Here is a 27,083-nt window from a genome sequence, read left to right as displayed (position 1 = left end):
GATGCTCCTATAAGCAAACATAACTAATGCATGACAGACTGCTTTGGAAGTGTAGGCACATATACAGAAGCGCAGGTGAACAAAAATGCTGGATTTTCCCCAGTTTAAACCATTCATCCATGAGTCAAGAAACCACAGGAGTACCAAATACTGACACAAGTTCTGCCCTTTAAACTGATCCTAAGATGTGTCATGCATCTACTCGGTGAGGTCAACAAGAGAGGCCATCAAAACCCAGGTTGTATTTTACGGATGATCACTTGAACTAACACTCCAGACAATGCCAAGAGCTTCAATCTCATGGATAACCTGAACAGGATAAATATGTTTAATGAGGAGTCTGCCCTCAGTTAAATGATCATAATAGACATTTCATGTGAGCTTGAAGCTAGGGGATGCATCACCACAGTCCACAAGAACTATTGTAAACTGTAGTCAAAATTTTAGCTGGAATTTTCCTGGATCCACTGACTTCCCTAGAAATATACTGATTTGCAATAGTTTTTGCCCCACTGCAGTAAGGAGGAAATTATTGCTAATGATGCTTACTGACAAAAATACTATATAGTAATTTCAAACTACTAAAAGTTGTTATAACTGCTCTTGTTGTTATGTAGCAATTCCTTTCTGAACAAACAAAACAAGATAAGGCAAAACACTGGTATCCTCTTCTTTTCAAGAATTTTAAAGCAGATAGATATAAACATTTCCATTCATTCCAAGGGGACATCCCCTCAAAAAAAGCCATTGAAGTGTCATTTTCTTTAATGTCATTGCTACCATCACTGAGTGAATAGCACGGTTTTTACTCATGAACACCTGTTAGGGAACAATTTGCCTCTGATAAAATTAAGAACACAGTTAACTGAGCAGTCACATCTTTAAACGGGATTTGAGCCATCACTGCTGGCACTTAGTACTGAAGGGAAAGAAAAAGGAGTCAGGGGAAGAAAACAGGAAACTGGAAGGGGGAAAACCCATACAGGCTGGTCAGCTTTCCATCTGCCCCCGAACTGGAGGCGATCCCCTGCTGTGCTGCTGCCACTGCTTCTGGAAGAAGACCCAGCCATGGCTCCCCACCACCTCTGCACAGAGGGAGGTCCAGCAGTGAAACACACCTGGTTCACAGGGCAGCGCTGAGGCTGGAGGAGGCCACTTTGGCCTCAGCACTACAAGACAATGCAGATGAGTGTGGCTGAGGATGAAGACTGAGATATTGCTGTCTCGTCCAGCTGTTCTTGCCTCGCGAGGGGATGCTGTGGCTTTGCAGAGGCACCAGGGTGGAGGTAGTGTCTGGGACACAGCTTGGTCCAGACAGAAGTACTTCTTAGCCATCTCCAGACACAAGCACTAAGCACCCCTGGCACATCACGCACAAGGCATTAATGTGTTCCCTCACCAAACCAGCTGTGGTTAGTGGCCTGCAGGGACATCCTGAAGACAGACTTCTGCCACCTCTCCGTGCCCCTCAGCCTGCTGCAGAGCTACTACAACTTTTGCCTTCAACTACTATGCAGGTAGGATAAAGAAAATCCTAAAAGAAGGACAACAGGAAAGATGAAAGGCTTATGTGATGAGTAAAGTTGATTTATTGATTTAGCTAAAAAATTCACCAGTGAGGTAAGGGAATTATTTCACTGGGCATTTTTACTAGGAGATGACATGGGAAAGCTAGGGATATTGTTGTTCCTAATTCAGTATTCTGCTGTTAAGTCAAGGGACCACATACGGGAGGAATTATTCTTTCTCCCTCTTGCCACCTTTGTCAACAAAGGAGGTTTTCTGCTGTAATTATCAGGAAGATCTGCAGGACAAAACAGCAGGAGAACCCAGACTGTGTTGCATTAAAGACTCTCAAAAAATGTTATAAACTTGGGGATAAGCAGTCTCCTAGGACTGTTAAGAAAGATCTGTGTGTTTATACAAAATTCACTGTTCTCTCCAATGAGACACCTCAAGGAGAGAGTCCAAAGACAACTATTTCTTGGCCAGTCGCTGTGACATAAGCTGAGGGTTTAGCAATGAATTACAGTTTTTCTTCTACCCAGGTATGTTTTTTAATCCACTGAATGCATATTATGCTCTCCTCTATGCCCAGCCAGCCCCCACATTAAACCTAGCCCTATGTTACAACCTGAACTCTGCAAGTCCCTGCTCCATAACACTGCACAAGATCTAACTTTCAGGAGTATGAAGGTGTAACACAGCTTGTAGCAAACTGTGTTCATGGGTATTACCAGAAATACTTAATAGAATAGGATGGAATGGAAATAGAATAGAATAGAACAGAACAGAACAGTACAACTGGAAGGAACCTACAATTATCTTCTGGTCCAACTGCCCGACCGCTTCAGGGCTGACCAAAAGTTAAAGCACGGTATTAAGGGCATTGCCCAAACACCTCTTAGACACTGACAGGCTTGGGGCATCAACCGCCTCTCCAGGAAGCCTGTTGCAGGGTTTGACCATCCCCTCAGTAAAGAAATGTTTCCTTGTGTCAAGTCCGAACCTCCCCTGACAGTGTAGTAGGAAACATCCCTTGGTGCACTGGCAAGGAATGGTGAGGAAATCATGCACGTTCCCTACCCCACTGCAAAGTTCATGCAGAGGGAACCAAACCCCTGCCTTTCACCTCTGTCGTCACTGCAACAAAGTGAATGTCTATGGTGCAGATGCCCTTATTTACATAGACTGAAGGTACATACCAATTTTGGCACCAACGTACAAAATGACAATAGTACTTCTCTTAATCTTTCAGTACTCCAAATATAAATCCTAAAGGAAAAGGAGATTTGCCAGGGTTTTAGATAAGATATGAACATCTTTCCACAAATGGAAGTAGGCAAATAACTCTGAGAAAGGTTAAAGTCACAAATGAGCTCTGAAAGTCCCACCCTTTGGCTGAAGTATGCTTTGTATCCTGTATAAACATGGCCAATAGGTGTGTTTAACAGAGGAGCTGTGCAGCTTGGTTTCAGTGGGAGAAGGGGACGTGACGGCGATAGCAGCAATGGGCTGTTTTTGCAGTTTGGAAGAGTTGCCATTTGCCTGGCTGTGCTTTGGGCATGGATCCAAATGTTCTAGGTCTAAAAGTGACCAACCTTTCCACCACACCACTGTCACCTCCGCTCACTGGTTTTTCAAAGCCTGTGTTATTTCCATGGCAGTTTGTTGGCACTGTCCATCCCAGCCTATGGCTCTGGTTACACTTTGCCTTTCAATCCAGGCTGTGGCTGCAGAAATCACCCCCATTGCACCCCTGGAAAAAGGTTTGTGTCCAGCCACATCAAGTCCCTGGTCCTCCTTGCTGCAGGTGTCATGGATGTTAGCTCTGGTGCAGAGCGACAGCTAAGAGGGGTGGTCTCTGGGCTGCAGGGTTGGTTTCTGCCATGGCTTGACAGAAGATTAACAGCACCAGGTTTGTCCTTGGGAGCCAAGTGGCAGAGGACATGTCAGGGACACTCAGCAGCTGTGCCCAGTGCATGGCCACCAAGACCACTGAGCACAGGGACTGCCCCAGGGCCAGCACCCCAAAAGCCTTCCTCCGAAAGGTGCTGGGCACAGGGCTGGTGGGTGGGGCTGCACATGGAGGGCCCCATCATCCCCGTATCACAGGGCCACCACCCGGCAACGCAGCAGTCACAATGCCCCGGGACAGGATAAAAGGGAGCAGTGTCCAGTGGCCGCTGCCAGTGCTGGCCTGGGGGCAGCCTGAAGGCATCTGAGAGGAAGACCTTGAGGAACCAGTGGAATTACTTGGAGGAATTGACAGAGGAAGACACTGGATGAGGACACTGGAGGTTTTCTGCTGCAAGGCCAGCTCCCAGTGGGGCCATGTTCAAAGCCCGTCTGCTGGATGGAAATCCTGCTTCAGCCTTCAGGGAACAGACGCAAGCCCCTTGGGAGATGAGAAGAACCACCAACCCCTGGAGGTACCTGAGGCTATCAGGCCTTTTCAGCTGGATAGCAGTGGAAGACCAAGGCAATGCCTTCCTGAGGAGCACTGCAGAGCTCACCGTCCTCATCCCCTGTGGAACCAGGGGCAGCAGTGTCAAGGAAAGGGATGCAGAGATATTGCAAGGGGTCCCAGTGCTTTGGAGCACCCACTGGTGTCCCAGCAGGCACAGGAAGGATTCTTGCCCCCATGGTCAGTCAGGCTGGAGGCATCTGGCCACTCTCAGAAGCCCCTGAGGATGGCTCCACGCTGAGGGAGAATAGGGCTTGGGCATCTCCTGGGAGGCATGACCAGCTTGTGGGATGAGGAGACAGGTCTTGCTCACATGCTCAGGGAGTAGCCGATCGCCAGTACTGGGGTCAGGAAGGAATTTTCCCCCAGGGCAGATTGGCACTGGTCCCTGGGTTTTTTTTGCCTTCCTCTGCAGCATGGAGCATGACCACTTGTCAGGGCTCCCCTGGTCCCTTTTAGCTGGGTCACTGCCTGCTGCTCATGCACCACGAAGATGGCCTCTCGTGCCCTGCAGCTGGGGGAGGAAGGCTTTTTTTCCCCCATGGTGGGCTAGCAAGCATCCCTGGGGGTTTTTGCCTTCCTCTGCAGCAATGAGCACAGTCCCTTGCCAGGGCTCCTTTGGGCCATTTTGGCGAGGTGCCTGCTGCTCATGCTCCACGAAGGTGGCCCTCGTGCCCCGCATCCGGGGGGAGGAAGCTTTCTTGACTCCCAGGGCAGGCCCCCACGGTGGCCCCCGGGGCTGCTTCTTGTCCTCTGTAGCACTGAGCACAGCCCCTTGTCAGGGCTCCTCTGGGCCCTTTTCGCCTGGTTCTCGCCTGCTGCTCTTGCACCTCCAAGGTGCCCCTTGTGCCCTGGCTGTCTCTGGCTCTCTCGCCCATTGCAAGTTTGGAGCAGAAGCGAGCTCTGCTCTTCCCTTGGCTCCATTTCCCCGGGGCTTCTTGCTTGTGCAAAACAGCCTGTGCTTGGAAGGGCTCCAGGCTTGCTGCACCATCAGGAGCTCCCTGCATGAAATACAAGCGCAGGGTAGGTGCAAGAGCACTTTTCATGCATCATCGGCCAAGAAGGACAGTGGTGGAGGAAGTTTTGGAATGCCAAAATTAAGCTTGTCATCACCACCAGTAATACTTTGGAAAATACCGCACGGTGCCAGACACTACGTCTTGTTCTTCTTCTTCTTTTGCGTGTGGTTGGTCCTGATCCTCATTCTTCACATTCTCACTCTTCAGGAAACAGGGACTGCTTGGCCTGTGTTCCTGTGCTACTTTCTGCAGCTGTGTGACTTGCCTTTGCCAGACTGCAAGGGATATTTTTTTAAGCTGAACTGAAGAATACATCAGCCTGCTCCTGGCTACACATGTGCGATGTGTTAATGCTTGTGAGCACTGGCTCTGAAACAGATTCAGAAAAATACAAATAAAAATAATATCCTGTTTCCATTTGTAACCTTTGTGTTATGTGTCCTTGAAAGTGTTTTTGAAGCTGAAAACACTCTGGTTTTTCAGGGGAGGGGAGGAGAGGGAGGGGGAGAGGGAGAGGGAAAGGAGATATGTTATGTTACACCTTGAGTTCTGCATGACAAGCTCTGACCTAGGGCAGAGGGCTCCATCCGGGAGGGCAGGTCTCTGCAGTGCAGGGGCCAGGCCCATCCAGGAGGCAGGGGCAGAGACGGGCACACCTACAGCATGGCTCAGGCAGGGACTGGAGGCCCCAGGCTGAGCTGAGACACGACCCCTGGGCCCTTGGCAGGAGGCGCTGGGGCTGGGGGTCCCAGTGGAGGCTGGTCCCAGCCACTGAGGCCTATGAGCACCCCCAGGGCCCTGGCACAAGTAACCTTCCAAATGCTTCCAAGCCACAGAGAGAAAAATGTGGTCACTCAGTGACTGCAAATAATACTTCTGGGTACATCAATGCCCCTGCTGTGCTCCCTCACCACTCGAAGCGCAGGCTCCTTGGAGAAATGGTTCAACCTCTTTGCACTGAGAGAAAGGAGTCATTCCAGGAGGCAGCAGATATGCCCGCAGCAGCCGGGCTCCCTGCGGCACTGAGACGCGGCTTAGCTGCAGGAGGACTCTGGTTTCGCCAACGGTCAAGCCCAGGTGGGAGCACTGGCAGGGCTCTCCTGCATGCAGCCACCTAACCTCGAAAAAGTTCCCCAGCTTTGTGACCTCTTGGGTGTTTCTTCCTCTCAAGCACTTTAAATTGGCAAGGCATAGATTCAAAAGTTAGCGATGAGAAGGACTGACCACCCTGCCAGCAAAGAGACGGACAGGATCATGCATGCACACATGCTTGTTCTTGTCAGCCTCACTCTTTCAGAAGTGAGACTAAACCGAATGCAATAAAGTTTCCTCTTTTTATTCAAGACACCGCATGCGATTTGCAGAAAAAACAGCAAGACAATAACATTTTCTCAAGTAGAAAATAGTGTGTGTGTTTACAGCAGACTGTTTCTTAACTACACATTAATTAGTGGCTGCTTCCAGCAAAAGCAACCCCCTGACACTTGATATATAAAGCATAAAGGAACAACACCATAATAGCTGTAAACAAAATGCGTCACTGTACTATATACATGGAAAATATTGCACTATTATGTACTCCCCATCACATACTGTAAATAGCTGCACGGGAAGGGCTGATCTGCAAGCTGTACCAGAGTAAACAGTTTGCTGCATAAGCCACAGTAACAAGGCACGGGTAGGAAGGTACCGGTGTTAAAGAGCCAAATAGAGAAAACCCACTGGGTCCCTCAACCAATCGGTGCCAAAACAAACACTGAGGTGGGAGGTGTCTAACGAAGAGTCAAAACACAGCCAGTCATTTCCCCAAGTGCCAGACAGAGGGCTCCTTCCTATAATTCAATGTGAGATCATCACAGGGAGTATCGCTACTGGAAGTGAGGCTTGAGTGGCGACAAATCCACAGTGACTTTTTGCAAAAAGGGACAATATTAGGTTGCTCACTCCCCTCTCTTGAAGGTGGATCCCCCCTACTGCTGTTTTTCTAATCATAACAGTTAACAGATCCCTAGATCAGAGAGTTTTAAAGGGGGGTAAATGTTATCATTCCCAGACAGATGAGGAAACTGGGGCACACAAGAAGGATTTGAGCAAGGTCATTTAGCAAGTCAGCAATAATGAAGGGACTCTATCTGGTAGCTTACGCCAAAACGCTCTCTTCTGCACTTACATTCTCTACCTTATTATAATGGTGGTCTGCAGGCTCAGAAAAAGGATCACACATAAGAAGGGATGCAGGATTTATTGTTTGCACATACTCATTAATGGATTGATGGGTTAAAAGTGGTATAGTGTTGGAGAAATGGATTAAAAACCCTGTGTAAGAATTGCTTGTTAAAAATAAACAAGGGACCAATACAAACATGCCAAAATGTATAAAAAGTGAGCTAGTTTTGAAATTAGATCTCTTTACATTAGATGAAAGTTATGGCTGTAGTGTGACGTGAATGTTTCATTCCACAATTTTTCCTTAAAACATTTTTTTTCCTCCAAAAAGCAAGACCTCTCCAAAGAGCAAGACCTCTAAATACCACCTGCAAGAAAACCCTGGGTGAAAACATCAAAAGTAGTAGCCTCCTATATGAATATAAATAATATGAATATAAATATAAGAATTTAACAACTACTGGGACCCTATGAGAAATAGGCAATATATACAGGTAATACTTATTTTCACTGCCAGTTACGAGAAACTTCAGGATTTAAGAGGAAGTATTTATGACATTCCCCGTCCCATGCTTTCTTTCTAAAAAATGTCTTGGGTTAGAGACCTGGGTGTCCTCATGTGAGCATACTGCCAGAGGTTTAAATTCTACTTTCAGTGATTGTCCATCCTTGTTCTCAAGCAGGACAGTAATCCATGGAGCACATTGTTTTACTAAGGGCATACAGTGTTTTGAACTCCCTCACATTCCTGCTCGTTCTTTTCCTTACTTACACTCAAGCGGTGGCTGCAGCTGTGCCTGGGGAAACAATCTGCTAAGGTGGTGGCTGTAAAAGAGCATCATGCCATGAACAGCTTGGAGAACTGAAACAGCACAGAAACATGTAACTGCACACTGGCATTTATATATGGAGCCACACAATACCTCATGTGCTGGCACAGCAGCCACTGATGAAAATACCTGTAATAAAACTTTTTAAGTACTTTGCTTGGAGTTTGGGACTTTTCCTTGCTGATTTCTTGTTGTCTTCTTTCACCTACTGTGAATTACACATATATGAATGCCCTTGCATGTGCACATGCCAGATAGTATCTTGTTCACACTAAGCCATTATTTTGTATAACTGCTTCATATTACCCTCCCTTTCTTCTGACAGCTGTGTGGGACAAAGATGAAGCAATTAATAAAATTGTTACTGTGGTAAAATAGAGCCAGCAGGATTTGGTAGATGGGAAGGGCACACAGAAACCCTGTGCCTTGGTCCACAAAACAGCCTTATTTCTACCCTTCAGTATCCATGTCCATAAGATTAAGGCCCAAATTAATTTGCTGATCAAATTAAAATAGCCTGTGAAGCCTATCCTGCAAGTCACAAAACTTAAGTTTTGTTTAAAAAAACTGAAATGTGGTAAAGACCATTTAAAAGACCAGTTCATTTGTTCAACCCCAGTGAATGGATTCAACTTTTTTAATGTGATGTGTAAAAGTCATGCCATACCTGGAGAAGAAGTCAGCTGTTTATGTCCATCTCCCAAACAGTAGGCACTGTGAGTGCCTATTTCTAAAGCTGCACATATAAGCAAATCAGAGTGAGGTGGTACCGACTGACCTGGCAATGTGAGGTGGTTTGCCGAGGAACCCGAACCTTTGAGGTCAGCTGAACGTTGCACTGGACCTTTAGAAAGAAAGAGTAGTTTCAGCAGAGGTGGATGAACAGTAGTCCCCCCCAGCCATGAAAATGTTTTTTGTAGTGCTGCCACCACTACGAGCTGTTTGTTTTCTTCTTTCCGCCATTTCTTATCCATGGCTTTAGGTGGGAAAGTAGCCACACTTCTAGGGACCACTCCGTCTAAAAGAGTTGATATCAAACATATCTTTTTTATTACCGGGTTTTGGTGGAGATACCCGAGTTATTAATTCTGGAAGTTTCACATGCTTAGGTTTTGGACCTATGAACTGTTGTCAGATCTCAGACAGCTTTCCCTTCAGCTACCTCTGTGTCCCCATAGAACTGGCAATTGCAAGTTTTACTGCCCGGCACAGCTCTAAAGGCAGTTATGCAGTACTTACCTTGCTTCTGTGGCAGTTCAGCAAGCGGCTGGCATCACTTTGGGAACCACCGGTTGGTAATGGCTCCAGGCATTTATGTCACTGGCTATACACGCCAGAGAAAGTACTCCGATACTGTATTTGCAAGTGGAGATGAGTCACCCAAATCATTAGATACCTATTCCAAACCATCTTTTCTCCCTTCTTGCTTATGTGGCAGTCAGTATTTTTGATTTGAACATGACAGTTGACTGCACCAACACCCTCAATATCTAACAGAAACTGGCAGCTTGGCTTCATCTCTACTTGCACTGGACTGGAGGTACATGCAGACTCAAACCAAGCCGGTAAGGTATAAAAATACAAGCAGGCAAGCACATTGCATATTCTTCAGGAAATCAATACCAATGAACCTCGCAGAGAGTAAAGGAGTAAATTAAATCTGGAATTTCAAGCAAAAGGTAACACACAAAGGCTTTCATGCTTGTATTGAACATCTGTGAACTTTACATCCTCCTCAGAGAGAATGGCTTAGTCTCTGCCACTCTTTATCATGATTTTTTCCTTTTTTAAGGAAAAGATTTAATCGAAAAACAGCAGCAGTACAGGAACATACTGGTCTTGTGTGGTGAGATGACTACTGCACAGACACTGCCTGTGGAATAAGATACTTTGTAGAAGGTGGTATGTAGAGACGTAGCCGAAATGCTGTGAAAGTAGGTCTGCAAGCAATACTGGAGCACAGGACACCAGCCCTGTAGGATCGATACTCATTCTCCAAGTGGCACAGAAAAAAAATAATCATACAAGCAAATGCTTCAGTGGGCATAAGCGTGGTGTGCTGTTGTTGGTTTAGATGCTCTTATGGGCTGCGATTTCCATTAAAATAGAAAAGGGGAAAGGTGAGGTTGACAAGACTAATCCCCCAAAAGGTAAAGACTTAACTCAGGTCCTTAGATCAGCTGTTTGAATTCCCTACCTTTATTTCCTTGTCTTTAGAAATTGGGTAATGCCACTAACACCTCCTCACAGGGGCAAGTGGTAAGCAATGACTGCTGTCCAAGCAATGTTCCCACTACACTTAAAGAAAAAAAAGCTGATTGTTACTAGAACTCTATGGGGAGCTGGAGTTTGGAAAGCAAATGGCAAGTGCAATGCCTGGACTGGATGTAGAAAGCACCAGAAAAAAACCGAACCCTTCTACAACTTTAATTCAAATGGAGCAGAGACCTCATTGTTTTTATTTGGTAATAGGATGAACATACATGGACTCAGTTACAGAAAAACTGGAATGTTGAAAAATGTTTTATACATTTAGAGACCACAAGCCTCTTCTTTCAAATAAGGAACTAACAATAAATACATATTGTTTAACATTATTCTCAGAACAGTTGAGAATACTTGGCATTATATGGCATCATTCACTTCAGTTTTGTGGGTTTTTTTCCTTATGAGTCATAACAAACCAAATAGATTTTTTTCATTACCCTATCCACCCAGTTTCCCAGGAGCAAACTTACACTGAGTTCTGCTTTCAGCATGTATTTTAACTTGTTTTCTATCCCCTGGTGCAAAACAGCATAACAACCTGACTCTTTCTTCCTTGAAAAATGTTAGCGAGCAGGTGTCTGCTGTTTATTTTAGTTCACTTCAAGAAAGACATCTCCATTATCAGTTCTGCCTATATAAACATACTCTGAAGTTTATGTTTAAGTTCATACATAGAATTCCCTGCAGAATGCCAGCTGAGAAAAGGTTATTTTACAAGACCAAGATCCTTGAATTTGGTTAACTTCCCCTTATCCTTTCTACCAACAGGTTTAATGTTTGCTTATTTAGGACCTGTCACTGTAGGGTTAACCACAAAGAGCAGTGAAATCTACTGTCACAGATAAGCCACAACGCCCACCCTTCCTCCCTGCTGAAGGTAGTCAGCGCGCTAGGGTATGATTTTGATTGAAGTGTCTACGAGAAGTAGCATCATCAGAATGAAGAGAGATATATAGTCTTATTTAAACACGTGGTGGAAACAGCTCCTACCACAGCAAAGGAAGACAGCGCCACTCTGATGCATCGGCTTTACACAGACCACCCTGCGCATAATCAGCTGTATATGTGTTGGTTATTTAGTCTTTGGCCCCAGGCACAGTGATGGGACCAGCAGGACTTTGCATGCAACTTCCTTTGATTTCAGTGCGACTAAAAGAGTGATCAGGCCCTAGGTGTTATTTCGCTCTAAGCTGATGTTGCAAATGCAATGGCTTTTGTCTATCGGGGAAGAAGGGGGAGGAGAAAAGGGAAGGGAAATATTCCTGTGAGAATCTGGGCCTGTAGACAACCAGAAGGTCTGGTAAAAACCCAACCAGAACCCTACCATAAAAATAGCAAATATTTAAAAAAATTGCATATAAAAGTGTATAAAAATATCATCCAAGCAAGAAGAAAAGGAAAATGCTCACTCTGTCACTCTACTGCTAGGTTTTATCACTAGAAAACCCCAATGGCCGTAAGTAACTTTGATAGATACACTCCTATGACCACCGGCAGAGACAACGGGATTACGTATATTCCTCCTACCACTGGATAGCTTCTAAAACTAAGGTGTTATGAGTACACAGCAGCCGATACATATGCACTTGGAAGAAATCAAAAGAATACAAAATGCCGAGTGTGCTGTGAGGCTTGTGAATGAGTGCTATCATGCACTTAGATACGAGGGCACATAAATTCACTAAAAGTGAGCTTCAGGTCCTCAGCCAGCTTGCCTGGAAGTAGCTCCACTTTTTTTTTCTACCTGGTGGTCAAGTCACCAGAGCAGGGAGAGCTGATGCCTCAAAGACATGTGCCCCAGTCCTGCTTGGGTACAGATCAGAACCCACTGTGCTTGCTGGGGATCGAAAGGGACATTGCAGCAATGAGAAGGCTGTCTCAGCAAGTGAAAATACATGGCCAGCATTTCATCTAAACAGAAAATAATGGCATTGAAGTGGTCACTTGCCCTGCTCCTGCTTTGCTCACAGTAATCAGACAGAGAAAGGGCTGTCTGGGATTGCAGAACTTGTCTGCCTGTGGCAGCAGGGAGAGCACCATATTAGGATGCGCACCGGACACTAAACCGAGACTGGAGCAGACCTGCTCATGTTGTAGGTAACACAAGTGGGAAAAACCTCTGTACCCACTTTCGGGGGAGCTGAATTTATGCCTTAAAATGTGAAAGCATGATTTTTTCCCTCCTTTCTACCTGGCCAGCACTGATGCCCACCCCTCAGTGATTCGCATGGAGCCAGTACCGCAGGGCTCCTCCTCGTCCTCAGCCACCGTGCTCCTGCTTTTGAGTGCTGATGTTCAGACACCGCGCCAGCACAGCACTGAAGATCAGCACCGGTTCAACACATGCAAAAGCACAGGATCGCTCAGTTGTTTTTAATTATTGGGAGAGGTGATGGTTCAAAAAGGAGTGAGAGAAAAGGACTTGATTATGCTGTCATTTATGCTGAGTATAAATGGCTAACATATGGTATAGATCATCAGAGGATGATGAGTTTCATTATTATAAAATGAAATGTGAGGAAAAAGAAGCCAGTAAGAAATATTTAAGACCATCTCACAAGTTCCTGGAGATAGACTAGGTTATTCTAGTTGAAGCAAAAAAGGACTGTCCTTTACTGTCTAAGTTGAATAGGTTATTGTGCTTTTTAATTAAAAGCGGCATTTGGGATCCACTGTAGAATTTACAAGGACTAACAGCTGAAGTATTTACATTTAGCTAGGTTTGCTCATGGACCTGATTACAAAGCAGCACAGCACTTTCAGCTATCTAGTCTGAAATATTTTAGCTTCCAGACTGAGCCTCTAAGACTTTGTAAGTACATATGTAGACATTTGCATATCCAAAGGGTAGTTTGCAAAAACTCCACCATATACCATTCTCCTCTGGCATAACCAACTACATTTTGGGAAATTTCTCTCCAACCACAAAACTTAGGCTTGAAAAAAGAAATATCAAAAAAAAGGAATTTGCCTCCAGTCACCCATCAGGAACCAAGTTCCTAAATTTTGGATTTTTTCTGATGCTAAACGTCCTACTGTATTAATACATCGTGTGTTTACACCAGCTGGAGCTATACAAAAGGTTGCGCTTTTAGATAAGCGTCAGTCTGCTAGATTGACTGCTCTGAAATGTGTTTTCAGTCTAAAATTGCAAAATTTCTTTTTTTAATCAACCACCTATTTTATCATTAGCAAAAAAAAAAGTTGGCTTCTGGCATCTATTTTTTTTTCTCAAACATGGAAAGCATTAGTGACATCCATCATCTTTGTATAATTAAACATAAAAATCTTGCCATATAACTTAAAAAAAAATATTGTGTAGTTGTAAGGAAAGCTGGTTGACTTAAGCATTTTAAGAGGGTGCATCACAAGTTTTTACATTTAAAAAAAAATTAATTCAAAAAATAAACAAATCCCTTCTTTCACATGTGCAAACGCTTCCTGCATGTTATCACAGAAATGTACAGTTCAAATCACTGAGTGCAGCCCAGATTGAACTGTCACGTTTTGAGCCATTTAAGTAATGAACAGGATAAAAACATATTGCTTGCTGCTTTTTTTTTTTTTTTAAATTATAATATCTCCAGGAGTTCAAGCACTACATCACCATGAGTCAAAGGTCTGCTAATTCCCTGAACACCAGTCCCAGCTAAAGGAAAAAAACACTGATAGGGATACTTGCAATGGTATCCCTCCCTATTTTAAGGGGGTAAAGTGCCTGGATTCTCCCTCTCAAGTTACACACCAGTTTCTGGGAAGCAGAAGAGGCCTGGTGCTCTGCCAGCAAGGGAGGGCTTTCTGAGAGCAGCAGCAGTCCCTGCGCGGAGGCGGAAGACTGCCATCTTTATCACACAGCTTCCCAGCCTGTGCTGCCCTCCATAAGAAGCACTCTGGCACCAGAGGACCCCTTTGTGCCTACTGGTGGGTGCTCCCAAATAATTCTGTAGAATTTCAGCATAAGGCCAATGGTATGGGCCCTATATTTGCAGAATTTCTGGCTTATTCATTGCTTGTATAGTCTTACTGAGGATGGAAAAGGCAGGCATCTGAAAACATAATGTAAGGATGTAAAAACAGAAATCCCTAATAAATCATAGGTCATTAGCTGATGAACACCTAATCCTTTTTTTTTGTTTGTTTGTTTGTTTCCTTTCATGGAATAAAATAAGAGAAAGCAGTTCTTTAATTTTTTTTTTTAATTTTTATTATTTTGTTACACACTTGCACAGTGGCTGATCTCTAGTTTAACTGGGAGGTATCTAAACATACCATTCCTTGGCTCACAATGCACTAGCACAATGCTGCAGAGTGTTCCAGGGAGGTGGGGGGACGGAGTAGGGGAATGTAGGTGTAATCCTGGGAGGGGACCCCACGATAGATGCTTTCATCTGGCCTAGTCTCTTTGTAGGATTTTGATTTTTAGATTTCACTTTCACTTTATGTACTTCCAAACTAACAGAATTAATGGGGATTTTTTTTACATGACAACAAAGAATTCTAAAAAATGCTAATAACCCACTGTAGCTTATCCAAATGATTTTAAAAGAGCAGGAGAATGTTAGAGCTAGCTCTGACTGCCTGTATATTGCAAAACATTTTGCTGTATACCTGTGTGCTGACAGCGGTGACTTTGACTATGGTAACTCTTCTAGAATGGCAGGTCTGATCTGCAGTCCCCAAGAGATGGTAAATCCGCCACCTCCCTTATTAGTTTCTGCTGGTGGTGAATAACCCTAACAATCGAGGAAAAACATTTTCCAGTCTGATTTCACACCAGTGAAATAAGTCACTCCCAGAAAGAAAGAAAATATATATAAGGAGCAGATGAAGAAAAAGTTTTGGGTTTTTTAATGACTACTATTATTGTTATTGTTGTTGCTGTTCTCCTGTGCATAATCTAAGGCATCTTTAGTCACTGTACATTAGGTAAGGGTAACTTTAAAAATATTGACTAAATCATCCTGCACCTCTGACCAAACACTTGGTGAGGGTATGTCCCCCTGACTTCAGCGAGAAGTCTGACTGAGCAGGGACTGAGTCACCGCTGCAATATTTAGTTCTGCATTATTGATATTTCATCAGTGTGCCTTCAAAGAGCCTGGTCAGGGCTGGAAGTCATATTCTACCACTCCTATCAGGGCTGAATGCTGATGGAGGCGGGGAAAGGGAAGGTGGTAAAGTGCTACGTGGTAACACAGCCCTCTGTCTGTCACACAACATGGAGTGTGCTCAGTGCTGACTATGGGGCCACTGTCCTCCCAGCTCTGCTTTCCTCAGAAAACCTACCCCAGAGCTACCATTGAACCAGGAGCTCACAAATGGGGACACTACGTGCCCTTATATTTATTTTATTTAAATCACCTGGTTCAGTGAAACCAACTGCAAGTCTAAGAACTGCAAGCGTTATTTTTTTACTTCTTCCTTCTGAAAACATGTGATGAAGTGCAACCTTTTCACAGCATGAACCTAATCTAAACCTCTGGCTTTGAACAAACTCAAACTCTGGTGTCCAAAAAAAGAACTCAAAATGTCTCTAGCCTCAATAATCAAAATCCCAGATACAAACACTCCTGAGTGAGAAGGTATTAATGTTTAAATGTGGATTTAGGCTGAGCTCACTGCTGGAATTTTTGCTAGTGTGGCAGGAAGCTTTTCCCTGTACATGCACAGATTAAGCAGGAACAGACACCCAAGCTCTAATATAGGCTGCTTTTAAACATCAAAAGGAAACACCAAAGAATTACCTTCCTAAGCCAACGTTTTGCATGTTCTCTAGACGGCAAAGAGCCATGACAGCAGTCTGATTCCTTGTAAAACACATATATGACTGACACAGCAAGACCTCATCATCCTGAACAAAAAGGAGTTAGGCAAAAAAACACTTGAATGTGTATGTACGTGTCTTGATTTCCACATAGACAGGTAAAATTACTTACAGTTAACTGGATCCCTACCAAGATGCTGAGCCAAAAAAGCACTTACATACGTTTTACGTTTCTTATACAGATACCTTTCTGAACTAAGGCCTGAGTAAGTTAAATTCTTCTTTAAAATGGGCCAAAATGATGGCTACTTTCCATCTGCCTAACTCCACTGGGTGAGACAGTTTTATCCACTGACTCCAGCAGTGTATTCAGGACACACTTTTTCATTTTGGTTTTGTCTGTCTGTACTTCTCCAGCAACACTTTTCCTTTTCTTTGGCCTGTCCATTCAGTCAGTGCAGAAAGAAAGACCACACTGAGATGAAAGTAAGAATTGATCCATGTGATTCCCTGCTGCCCTTCTCTTAGATCTTCAGGTCAGACAAAGAGTGGTTACTAGTAGCCCATGAACAAATATGGGAAACAGCTCATTATCTGTAATCTTAAGTTAAGGCAGGCATGTCAAGCAGTACATTAGTGCATGTTCTCAGAGTCTGACAACAAAATTTGCCCTGAGGGAATAGCGCTTTCATTGATTATTCCTTTCCCATTACTAACTGCAAAAACAGAACAAAATCAAGGGTTGAGTGAGTCTGCCTGCTGTTTAGAAACAAAAACATTTTGCTATCATTGCATCATCTGGGAAAGACAGCAAATCCTAACAAATGGTCAAACGACTCTACAAATTCACCATTCTTATTAATAAAATCTTCTACAGTGAGGGTAAAACTGATGTCAAATTCCATCTACCAGCAACTGGAAAAGACTCTCGGTGAAAAGAAAATAAGTATTATAAAGTCGTCTTCTTTTTTTTTTGTTATATTCTTTTGCATCATCCTAATGTTGGTTTCACAAGCTGAGGCATACCAAAGGGCAATAACAGCTTTTGAAGATGATCATCATCTATTTGCTCAACCTGTCCAGAAAAATTGAACCATCTGCATCAGGAAATCACCACTTGGTGTTTGGTTTTTTTTTTCAAACAAAAAACTTCCCCAACAACAAAAATGCACACATACACGATCAAACAAACAAAAATGAAACTGACCCAAAAAACCAAGGCCCCCACCCTAGAACCCAGAGTCATTAGCTGTGAAGTAGCCAGTGGGAGGAGGAGTGTTTTGAAAGTTGTTTAACGCCTTCCTCAGAAATAGGTCTTTGCGGAAGGAGGAGGAGAACAGGAATGAAGAAGCTCAGCTAAAATGATGAAAGAAATTTGCAGTCTCTTTTTTAATATATTTTTACTCTTCCGTATCTGAAAAAAAAAAAAAAGAAAAAGAAAAGCGTCAAATGCTGCCTTTCTCCCCTTTGTCCAAGGAGCAGGTAATCTGGGAAAGAAAAAGAAGGGTATCAGTTTAGACAGCCTCATTTCCTCCAAGCAGTGCAGCTTTGCTTAACTGTTGAAAGGCTGCAAGGTGAGTGTACCAAAGTAATACCTCTTACCAGCTCAACTGGAAATATCATTCTGTCCTACACAACGTGAAATCCATTGCTTTCTGACTAATCCAGTGGGAATTCAACCTTTGGCATCAATGGGATCATGCAACAGAATCCAGCATGCTTAGATTAAGAGATCCCATTAGGTTTCTTTGCTGTAGGGCTCTCTGATCACCCTTGCTCACTAGCTTTTCAGTACCTTTTTGTTCATGAAAGCAACGATGTTGTACATGTGGTTTGAGGTGAAGGACAGAAAATGCTCCAAACACAAAAAAGCACTACTTTTTAAAAGCCCCTTTCTCCCAAAGAGCTTGCAACGAAAAACACAGCCTTATGTATAGATAGATGCCTGAGAACTAATAAAATATGTGCATTTTACAATCTGCTTGACTCCTCTGTCAAATATTTATAATTTCTTGGCCTCAAAATTAGGCTATATTTGACTAACATTATCCTGAAATACAAAGATAACTGTTTTCCATGTATTTGTAGCACAAGTGAATCTTGAGAATGAACAGATCTCCTTGAGCAAGAAATATAAACAAGAAATCTTTCTTTATTTCTAGTGAAAGAGGACAGTTTCTAATGAAAAAGGACACTCTATCCAACCCTCCTCATAACCTCCTCTAGAAATCCTCCAGAAAAGCTTCAAAGAGGAACCTGAATATTCTACCCTGTATTAGCCCTCCCAACCAGTTATGTGAATACGCCTGGCACTCTGCTTAGCTACTGTTATTCTGACAATGCTTATGTCAGCAGAGTTTGAAAGCAAGTTTGAAAGGGTCTCTCAACCAATAAGAGACAGCCCAAGGAGAGACAAATTTATCCGAAAGGCTGAGCATGCCTTGGAAGATGTGCTTACTTCAGAATCTCTTTCGGTCCTTTCAGAAAACCAGTTTCTTCTGCCTTCAGTAATATATTGCGCCTTTTTTTTTTTTTTTAAAAAAAGTAGTGTTTGGGCAAAGGGAAAAAAGCAATGGCAAAACAAAGATCTAAGGCTTTGCTGCTGGATTGCATTATCTCTGATGAATGTACAGCAGTGGCTGCACAGATCTGTTAGTGAGTTGGTACCTGCAGTTAGCAGGGGGACTTTTCCTTTCAGGATGGTCCCTTGTAAGTTGCTACAATATCTTGCTCGCTGATGCAGTTCTAAGACACTGTTGTAAAGAATTAGGCTTTCAGCATTTCATTGGATTTCCTTAGACTGAGTTGTCACATTCCCAGCACTACTGACAGCATAATCTACAACAGGCAATAGTAACAGCCATAACAACAGGGCCACAACTTCCTTGATGTCTCCCACCTAAAAAGTGCGGCCTGATTTACTGTCGTTAGCAGGATCATAACAATCCTGTGAGATATATCATTAGCCACATTTTAAAGAGAAAATACTGATCCAGAGGAAAGATAATAATTTGGGACACGTCCGTTAAATGGACTAAAAGACATCTTTGAGCAGTCATTATTTCTGAATCTCTTAAATGATTTGCTGAATCACACCAGGAATCTGAAACAGAGCTTGAAGTACCACCCAGTGTGATCTCCCCTTCCTATGCCATCCACACTCACAAGACTTTTAACCCTTCCCGCCCCCGTTAGTGAAATGAGGGAAACTGCAATGTTTTTTTCCAGACTCTAGAGGTTCCCTGTGGAGAACTGAGTCATGTATTACTTTTTGCTTCTGTTAGCCACATCATCAGCTCCGGTGAGAACATTCCAGTACAGCATTTGCTTTAAATTGTTTTTCTACTTGGTGGAGCAGATGCGTTGGTTTCCTAGCTGAATTTCTCCTTAGATACAATATAGCTTCCCTACAACTACTTTAACCTTGCATGTGATTCAGCCTCTTTTTTATTTCAGCACAATAGATCCAGGGCAAATATTAGTACGCATCAACAGAGGTAATTGAAAAAGGAAAAAGAATGAATGCTCAGTACACAGGAAGACTTCAAGTAGTTCACCTGGCATATATTGGATTTAATTACCTGAAATAGCCTCATCTGAATGCATATCTCAGTCTTTCAGTGTCGCCAACGAGTTTATATTGTTTGTCAAGGTTGAGTATTGGCCCTCCCCTTGATCACCAATGCAAATACCAGTGACTTCTACAGCTCCTCATGTGATCCCAGCACCCACTGCGAGGAGATTATTAAGTCCATTTCTGCTATCAGCTTGCAGTTGATATTAAGGCATTTTTAACTTGTGCTCGCTGGACTATGCATATATATATTTACTATGTTACTATGCAGTCTGACATACTGAAGTGAAAATGCACTGCGGTTTGTCTTTTCCTTCACACAGAGTTACTCAGCATATGACTGTATCCATACAGCAAGGAAGCTGGCTGTCAGTTTTCCACAGTCAGTGATTAATCTCACACATTTCCCTCTCTTTTTGTGATAAAACAAATGCTCTGGAGTCCAAGGCCTTAACAAGAACTACCCGTTTTAACAATTGGCATTTATTATGCCTGTCTAATGCAAACTTTCACAATCTGCTACCCAGTTGGAGAACAGGAACAAAGCCCCAGAGGCATTTAGACTGAGGTGAGAGTTTAGCCTGACTCAAAAACTACGCCTGTTCTGTAATGACTCACACTTCTCACTGACTGTAAATCAGAGGCGTGATGCTGGTTGTACCAGCTGGAAGTGGAGAGCTGACCTCTCCCAGTCTGGCTTCTGACGGTGGCTGGCTCTGCAGCTCCAGCCAAACGCCTGCTCTTTCCCTCCATCCCTTCCTCCCCAGCTGTTGAAAGGATGGCACTGCCCAGAGAGGGCTCAGGACATCTCTCCAGGGCCTCCAGTGCCTAGCCGGGCTGTCAGGACAAGACTGAGCTCTATGGTTTTAAAATTGCATTTAGAAGAAAATTGTTATTTTCCCTCCTAAAAAATAAATGCTGAATGCAGACTGCGGGACAGTGTGATGTGGAATAAGGATTTTGTGGGCTGGGGTTTTTTTCAGAAACTACTTAGCTTGCTTGGCAGTTCCTGTTGATGAAAGCGTTTGCAAGATTATTGCATGGTCCGTTTCCTCTGCTGAAATATGCATTCCTTCAGCATTATAACCACACTTAATTATGAAGGAAGTGAAGATGACACCACAATTATCCAGGATTACACACTAGGATTTTCTTTCTAAGCAGACTGTGGTAACCCTGCAGTTCACTTGTGAAAAAGTAGTGCTTAGCACATGGAGAAATCTCACCTCAGCACACTGCATGAGCACTTCTACAGGATGGGAGAACTCCACCACACCACCAAATAATGTTGCCCTTGAGGTACTCACTACTATCCCAAGATATTTTTTCAGTTAGTTTTAATACACAGAAAAAGCAAAAGAAGAGAGCCTCAATTAACCATATTCATTCAGTACATCTCTTATGGAGCTCCCTATGGTGATGCTTTTATGATGTAACATCATCAAGATATCACCATATTTTAAATTATATTAAAATCATTATATTAAAATGAACATTTCTGTATTTTCTATATTTTATTCCTGAAAATTTAGGAAAAAAATTTGAATCCTACAGGTTTTCTCATTTCTATTAAAATCAGATTCTCTTGTGACATCCCAATAACCATGTGTGTAACACAGACTGCCAGTGTTACATACTAACAGAAAGAGCAGATATCAAAAGGGTTGCACTTGAAAGAAAGTTGAATACACGAAGTTTATGCATGCTATGACTCTTTAGCCTGAAAAGTGAGAGTTGCCGGCAGAACCTAATAAAAGGTAAGTGAAATAATGAGTGGTCCTAAGAATGTGAATAGGGAACAATTACTCACTGTTTCTCGCAGTCCAAGGAGGGGGTCATCAAATGAAATTATCAAGCAGTAAATTCAAAACCAATAAAAAGATGTGATTTTCCACATAATGCCTAAGTAAAATTTGAATTGTGTTGCCTCAGTGTCCAGTACCCAAAAGAGTACCTGGGCTTTAAAGATAATTAGACAAAGTAATGGAAGAAAAATCTGTCAGAGGTTATTCAAGTCAGAGATTTGACCTCTGCCTTAGCTCTCTGGAAGACAGAAAGGTGTAGGGGGTGGCATTGCTCTGGTTTTGTTCTTTGTTCATTCAAATCTCTGCTATGTAATGTTGTCAGGTAGGTGATGGAGAGCTAAAGGGACTTCTGGTCTGACCCAGCATGGTTGTTCGAGTGTTCCTAGGATAGTTGACATGCTGTTTGGAAGAAGCCTCTACCCTCACTTACTAAAAGCCTCGTCTTTTCAGGGCAAGTCTATTCCAAATTCTGCTTTCCCCCTGCATCCTGCTCCATCCGGGCACTGGGTTGAAATGACAAATTGTTGTACGGCAATTGATATAAAGCAATTACTACTGATGCAGTGCACAATGAGGGGAAATAATAGTCTGAGTATATGTGTCTCAGATAACCCATAATCCGAAAGGTAGCTAGCCTTCCTACTACAAATGATGGAAGTATTTGCAGCTGGTGGGGCAGATTGCTAAATCTGCCACTTTGAATTCCTTTTGTGCACGCACTCAGCATCTTGCAGCAGCAGCCCCTTCATTTTGTAAGCTTATTTCTAAAACCTTGGGTATTTCTTGTCTCCCCTTAGTGCTAAAGTGTGCTCAGTTGTAACCTCCTGCCATCTGAAAAGCACTGTTAAAGCTACTCCTAGTGCTCAGAATAAAATGAAGATGTCAAAAATCTCAGTGCTCAGTTCTCAGCACCAGATGATCCTGCCTCCTATTAAAGCCATTTGGAAAGCGTTTTCTAAGAAAATTGAGACCATGAAGAAATAAATTCTGCATATTTATGCTATTCTTTTGCTTCTGCTGCACCAGAGATGAATGAGGCCTAAGAAACAAAGTTCAGAAGATCAGTGAAATGAAGAAGAAGTATGAGTTATAAGTTAATTAATCTCCATTATCTGTCTTTTTAATGGATGAGAAATTTGAAAGTTATTATTTTTTCCAAAGAAAACAGAAATGTTACTCAAAGGTGCCTGCGTCCTGTTTAAAGCAAGGGAAAACGAGAACAAATGCTGTTGGGAAAAAGTTTTGAATACTTGTTTTTATAATACCATCATTCTAATTTAGCAGACGACCCAAGTGCTTAACATTAATTTTGCTAGGAGGAGAAATGACATTAGCATAGAAGGTATTCTGATTTTTGAGCTTTGGCACATAATTATCCCTAAAACATTCATGATGTCAAACAATTTCTAGCCCTGTTCACGCTGATGTTGAGTTTTATGTTTGCTTGACAGCTTGTATTACACTTGATCTGAAATCACATCAGTGATGGAAGAAAGAGATTAGCTTTGTTTTAATATGTGGTGTTTGCTTACCAGCACATTATGGAAATACATAACAGCAGAGAAAAACACAATGAATACATTGGCAAAAGTTTGGTTACACCAAATAAGATTTGAGCTTCCTGAGTAAAGCATGTATGAAAGAAATTAGACACTTATTATGCAAAACGACCTACAGGAATAAGTGCAAAAGCTTCTTCCGTATTTGATAATCAAACATAATTCAAAGCTTTTAACATGTTTGGGGTAAAAGCTAGATCATGGTTTTCATTAAGAGCTGTTCTGTCATGGATGGAAATTAAATCCTCAGTGCTTTTCAAGGCACAAAAGGGATGAGCTGCCATAGGCAGAAAAATAATTGAAGCCAACAAAGTTTTCACCCAAATATATGAATCAGAATTTTGTAATTAGCACCGGGCAAATAATTGCTTCTTTGATTGAGTGACTAAACTGAAATATTAGGATAATACTTAGCTCTGGGTCAGACACAAGTAATTGCTTGCTTTCTCTCATGGCAAAAATGATCATTGGGGAGTGGGATTTTTTGGTGGGAGGGGGGTGGAAAGGAAATGAAAGATCAAGCTGAGCTTTTCATCTAACTCAAACAAAACTTAAAGCTGGCTATAAATGTGAAACCTCACTTCAAAGCAAAATTTCTCATTCAGATTTTTTTCAGTGCCTCTTCAGTTTTTGACCATCACTTGTTTTGAATTAGACTTAAATTCCTAACTACTTTAGCCTGATTCAAAATAGCACTTTTCCAACTCGTACCACTTGCTGGTTTTCTTCTTCTACATTTGTTATTTCCTCCAAGTCCCAGGTTTTGACATTAAGAATAGCAAAGCAGCAGTTCAGAAACAGAGAAAAGAATTAACTGCCTAGCGAAGGACTGATTAATGGTAATAAGTAGTAAAGATTACTATTAGGGCATGAGTTTCAGAAAACTAACCTCTAAATTTACTCTCTTTTCTCTTTGTCCAGCTTCTGTGGACTGAATGGTACAGAACTGCAGACTGAGCAGCCTGAGGGGACTGATGTCTCTTTGCCTCTGCCCCCAGGGAGAGACCAGGACCAGGCAGCAGGCCCAGCACACAAAACAAAGGGCATGAAGGTCCCACTAAGCACCCAGCTGGCAGTTTGTACAACGCAGTCTTTAGATTTGGATTCCCACTCAGCTGACTGTTGGATTTCTTCCTTCTTAATGCTTCTACTTAAACTACCATGTCAGAGTCCCTGTTTAGTAAGATACCCATAGCTGGTATGCTCAAACTGGAAGCTAATTGTTCCATGGGAAAGGGACAGGATGAAAGTTAAAGGTTACTGACCTCTTTTGAGAAGCCATTTCTTATTCTTCCTCACCTTTGGACACAATCTTGTTTCTGTTTCAGGGCTAAGTGTTGCACAGGGAAACAGAGGCCTGACTGTCACTGGATTGAGAATAAATTCATCTATGGGGGAAGCAAGGAGGACTCTCCTCTTGCTGAAGCAGAAAATTTATATACATCATTGTACAGGCAAATTATCCTAAATGGGGTAAGATGGACTGTAATAGTCACAAGGTCAGAGCTCCATTCCCTGACTGGTGCTATAAAATGGCTGATGGTGCAAAATCAAGGAGGAATTTCCTCAATGTGCTGCTTAAGTTACACATTCCTCCATGCCTCTAGGACCATGGATGTTACCCCTGAGGAGCAATGCGTCCATAAGCTATCTGTGAACAGAATTATTTTTACAGCACCAAAGGTAACCTGAAAAAATGTTCCCTGTAAAGTTAACCGCTCAAAAAACCCATTTAAGTACCTACAGTGAATGTTTTTTCACCATGTGTCTGCAATGAATATCCCAAATATTCCAAATATTCACTTAAATATGAAATCAAGCCAAAGGCTATTTCCAATTTTTAAACTTGTCACATACCTGTGACTTCACGTAAAGTAGAAGCAAAAAGCAATCAAGCATCCTAAGGACTTTCTAACTACCTGGCATGGCCTGAACATTGGAAAGCAGGCTAAAAAAGAGATACATTAAAGTCTCTAAGGAAAACCAGGCGCTTTCCGTAAGAGTTACACACACTCACAAAACAGACAAGCTGCAAAATCATCTGCATAATTATACAAGGTACCTTTCTACATATTCCCCATATTCTAGTCAAGAGTGCAGGCCATGGTGTTGTAATGTTCCTGAGGTCAGGATGATAACAATGTATTTTGTATCTAGCTTCAAAGATCACATCACATCATGTTCATCTTCTATTTGATATTAAAAATGCATAAAACCTTCTTCAGAGTACATCCCTCTATGCAAATTCCAGCTTGCCTCAGGTGCCACTTGCTAAAGTAGGCACACTCATTTTTTTTAAAAAGAGTACAAAAAGGATTTTAAAGAGCACAGAAGCCTTTCCCCCCTCCAGTTATCCTATATTGCACTAGTATGGAGCAATTGTTCAGCAGAGACAAGTTATGGTGAAATACGTCTTTTTGGACAGCAAAATGGCCTCATGCTTTCAAGCAAGCTTTTCCAGAAGGTATCAGTACAACGCTTTCTGGTTTCTAACTTGGGGCAATAACTTTTAATGTAATTCAAATAACCGGCCATAAAAAGAAGTAAGAAAAGGAAGGAAATTGTCTTTAGGAGTAGTTTCAGACTATTGTAATTCCGATTTGCCACTGCTGCTGGATTCTGACATATAATATCAACAGCGCTAACAAGCACCAAGGGAGAATCCAATGTGTTTGTCTTACAAACCAACATGGGCTTTGTTGTTCCGACAATAATGGATAAATCAGCCAATCTTTTGGAATACAAATAGAAATTGCACCATTATTTATATGACCTGAAATTTACCTTTTTACCTCTCTCAAGAAGATATAGACAAATGCTGCTCATTTATATGCTTGAGTAACCTGTTCTAAAACAACATTGGCATTATGCAGATTACATGAGCAGGGTTTTGTCAGAAGTCGTCTACTTGGTGTTCATCGCTCTGTAGTGGTCTTGGCTAGATCAACACACATGAAAACCGTATCTGCAGGTGGCTGCAAAGACTGACAATTCTTAAGCGGTTGAACAGCTTTGCAAAAAGCTGCATTCTCCTTAAATGAAGCTGGGAATGATCTTGTTAATTCAACTATGTCTGGGGTAACTGTGGAGCCATCATCATGGCTCCTTCACACCACGATGTTCCTATACCAAAGGCATTCTCAGATAACAACTTTCTGTGCCAGCTAATCTGCCACTTGATTTTTGGGGACAACTGGGGCAGGAAGATATTAAGCCCCTGTACTTTTCCTTTATAATCAGGGAATTTTCCACTTGCTGATCAAGGAATGATTGCTGAGAAAAACTAAGACCAAAAGCCAGCTTTACATGTTGGCACGCACATTGTATAGAATATACAGTAAAGCCTTTTAACTACTGCTAAGCAACAGTATAGCTCAACAAAATCAAAATAAAGCAAGCTAAAAAATAAATTTCTGGTAAGCCTGTTATGAACTTTTCATGTAGTTTGTATATTTTAAAGGCGTTTACGTTACATTACATTACGTTATATGATGTTGCACTGCATAGAGGAATGTATTATTGAAACTGTGACCTGTCAAAACGCAGGGTTGTGTTTTGACCACGAGGTGGGAGCATTGCTCATCACAAATACCCAGGGCACGTTAGGCTTTCTCTGTATGTACTAGCTGTTTAAGATACATACACCTCGTATATTTCTGTGTTATAACCTGCAAATGTGCATTTTACCACTAGAAAAATAAGTTCTCAGGACAAACACAAAAAAAGAACCTTTCACTTGTCTGTAAATGCTAGCTGAAAAAGAATACTTGAATAACCTGCGTTTTGGTCCCTGGAACAAAGGGTTGCACTGAAAAGTTTGTATTAAGACTGAAGAATCTTTTCTCAGTAGGAAAAAATAAGGAGGTAGTAGAGATAATCTGTGAAAGTGGTAATGAGGAGGAATAATTTTCTTATTTTTTGTCACTTTTGTGAGGAGAAAAGAATTGCAATAAAGAAAGTTTGTGAATGTAAATAAAAATTATTTCCATGTGGCTGCTTATAATTTTCCATTGGAAGTGTTGAAAAGCAACTATTTCACATAGGAAAATAATTTTTTTCCAGAATGGTTTAATAATATTCTATTCCACAGGAAACATTTGATGAACTACTTGTGCTGATGATGTCTTTGAT

At 42.3% G+C, this 27,083-nt stretch overlaps 1 protein-coding gene across 6 annotated transcripts in view; it reads right to left on the bottom strand.

Moving 5' to 3' along the window:
- PDE1C (phosphodiesterase 1C) overlaps window positions 1-27,083 on the bottom strand; it is a 346,739-nt gene that overhangs the window by 28,103 nt on the left and 291,553 nt on the right. For 4 of the 6 annotated variants that reach the window (XM_075083627.1, XM_075083628.1, XM_075083629.1 and 1 more), the window contains exon 18: window positions 8,761-8,826. In XM_075083627.1, coding sequence (XP_074939728.1) covers window positions 8,761-8,826 — 66 coding nt within the window. Of the gene's footprint in view, window positions 1-8,760; window positions 8,827-10,416; window positions 17,429-27,083 lie in introns of those variants that run through there. The other 2 variants (XM_075083631.1, XM_075083632.1) reach the window with 1 other exon arrangement.

The sequence above is a fragment of the Phalacrocorax aristotelis genome, chromosome 2, assembly GCF_949628215.1.
Source record: "Phalacrocorax aristotelis chromosome 2, bGulAri2.1, whole genome shotgun sequence".
NCBI classification, from domain to species: Eukaryota; Metazoa; Chordata; class Aves; order Suliformes; family Phalacrocoracidae; genus Phalacrocorax; species Phalacrocorax aristotelis.
Note: the sequence above shows the minus strand (reverse complement) of the source record. Positions and strands in the feature narration are given on the sequence as shown.